Source organism: Branchiostoma floridae, chromosome 5 (genome assembly GCF_000003815.2).
Source record: "Branchiostoma floridae strain S238N-H82 chromosome 5, Bfl_VNyyK, whole genome shotgun sequence".
Taxonomy (NCBI): domain Eukaryota; kingdom Metazoa; phylum Chordata; class Leptocardii; order Amphioxiformes; family Branchiostomatidae; genus Branchiostoma; species Branchiostoma floridae.
In genome coordinates this window covers 20,525,603-20,527,761 of record NC_049983.1, presented here as the reverse complement: position 1 = coordinate 20,527,761, position 2,159 = coordinate 20,525,603, and the positions used below count along the sequence as shown (strand labels likewise).

General features: G+C 42.8%; 1 protein-coding gene across 1 annotated transcript in view; it reads right to left on the bottom strand.

The window, feature by feature from the left end:
• LOC118415997 (latrophilin Cirl-like) overlaps nucleotides 1-775 on the bottom strand; it is a 12,091-nt gene extending 11,316 nt beyond the window's left edge. Inside the window, exon 1 of the mRNA XM_035821024.1 lies at nucleotides 685-775. Within this exon, the coding sequence (XP_035676917.1) occupies nucleotides 685-760 (76 nt within the window). The 5' untranslated portion in view covers nucleotides 761-775. The remainder of the gene's footprint in view (nucleotides 1-684) is intronic.
• Between the last annotated feature and the right edge of the window lie 1,384 nt (nucleotides 776-2,159).

Here is a 2,159-nt window from a genome sequence, read left to right as displayed (position 1 = left end):
TTACGCGATTAACACATTGCCTTCTTCGGTGTCTTAGTATAAAGTATCACACAATAACATATGCACTGAAAGAAACGGCCTGTCTAGTTTGCATTTGGACAGAAGTTAGACAGTTAATCAGAAGACATAAATCATGAAAGTTAGGTCCCTATTTCCATTGATTGTTGACGAAAGGATGTTACAATAATTTCTCTGCATATTTACAACTTGTGTTATTCGGGTACAGAAGATCATCAAATGTAATTATTTATGCAGATGAATGCCCAAATTGGCACGATCCATTAGAAAGTCGTAAAGGTCATCATTTGACGTAGGTCATGGAACTCTTATAATAAGGTGGCACCTGGTATAGAATCCCATGCACAATTTATAAGCTTGATCAAACATTTTACTGACAACACCTTGGAAAATTTCCAACAGGTTTTCCAGTTTGTTGACGTCATCAGCGTCCTGCGCCTCTCGGGGTACTTCCGCAGGCGACGCGATGTTATCTGAAACATCGTCATGGAGACAAGAATCAAATATTGTCAAAATGTAGTCTAGATCTGTCACTGTTACAACATTGGGATATTTTTTATATCCAGCAAGTTTCGATGGATTAAAGCAATAAATGAATATTGTGGATGCACGCTGAAAACGTTTTTCTCTAAGCAATCATCAATAGGAATTGTCAGCTTCACGCACCTGCAAATACTTCAGTTGCCGCCGAGCGCCCGACCAGGAACACCAGCCACACGGTCAGGAGGAGTCTGACGGCCATCTTTCACCCGCTGTTAAATCAAGAAATAATAAAACTTGAAAGTTAGTCCTTTGCAATGAACTATTATGATAGGCCTACTAAAGCTAGCTACATAGTTGTCAGCGCATGTAAAGAATATAAGACTGCAAAACACAGACAGACAGACAGACGAAAGCAATACCTCCCAGTAGATTAGTAGCTTTTTTCCTGACCTGGACCGTCATGGACGCTATCATCTCTGACCTGTACTTCTTGCCACTCCAACAAGTCTAATCCTTGCCGCGGCTATCTTCCCACTCATTTCCTGACACGCAAATAACCACGAACACGCACCATCCCAAACAAACAAACAAACAAACAAACTGAACTACGGACTACGTGGAGACAACAACAGCGAATGTCTGTTCAGGAAGTTTATTTTGAATCAAGGAAGGGCAGTTCATTCTCCGTCTACTAGACCTATAAAGGTCAATCACTGATACTACACGCCAAAAAGCCCAGTCTTTGAGCGCCGTCAACAAAGTGCAAAAGGTCTTATAGCAGCAGTCCGACCGGTTGAGTTCCCGCCTTTTGTCGCGTGGCGGAGACTATGGCATGCCAAGGTTTTCAGTGTGGCCTACTCCCTACTTACCGGGACAACGGGCCAGTTTGTCGGGTCCTTCAGCATCTATGAGCCGACCGGGCAACTCTGCCGCCCGAGGGCTGCCGTTAATCTATTACACGCTGAGTACAGGAGCAGAGCAGAGTCCTTTGTATGCATTCAGTTGGCAAGGTCGTTGTAATATACATATACTAGAATAATACAGCATTTCCGACGTGATCTGACAATTGGCGTACAGTATTGGCTATATACAGGGAGTATGCCTCTCTCAGGCTGACTCACTTTTTAAGACATATCAGAAGCCTGAAAACTACAACGCTATGCCAGGCAAACACATGGAGTACTCTCCAAGCAGATGTTGGTGGAAAAATCTCTTCCTTATATGCCGTATTTTTCTTGGTGGGGAGGCTGATCGAAAAATACGGCATATATTAAAGCAAAAGGTCATGATTTTCCCCACCAACTGCTTGGAGAGTAACATATATGAAAGATGAAGAACAGATTTACCCTCCATTACCAGGTACTACAAGTTTTGAACCTCCTGGATACCCACCGCGCGCTTTGTTTTAGGTATTCGGTTAGGAAACATTATGTAGTCTTTGGTCACAAGTGTCCAGATAACTTTGGGGATCGCAATTGGTCACTTCAGCGCGGACCCCTCCCATTAGTCCATATTCTGTAAGTCCGCTTGAGACCCATTGGCCGTATGAAAGACAACAATCAACCATAACCTTATATGAATACGTATGCCAAGAAGAATTATTTTAACACCATGTTAAGATAACTTCTGATCCACATCTAAGCATAGTAAAGCATAGT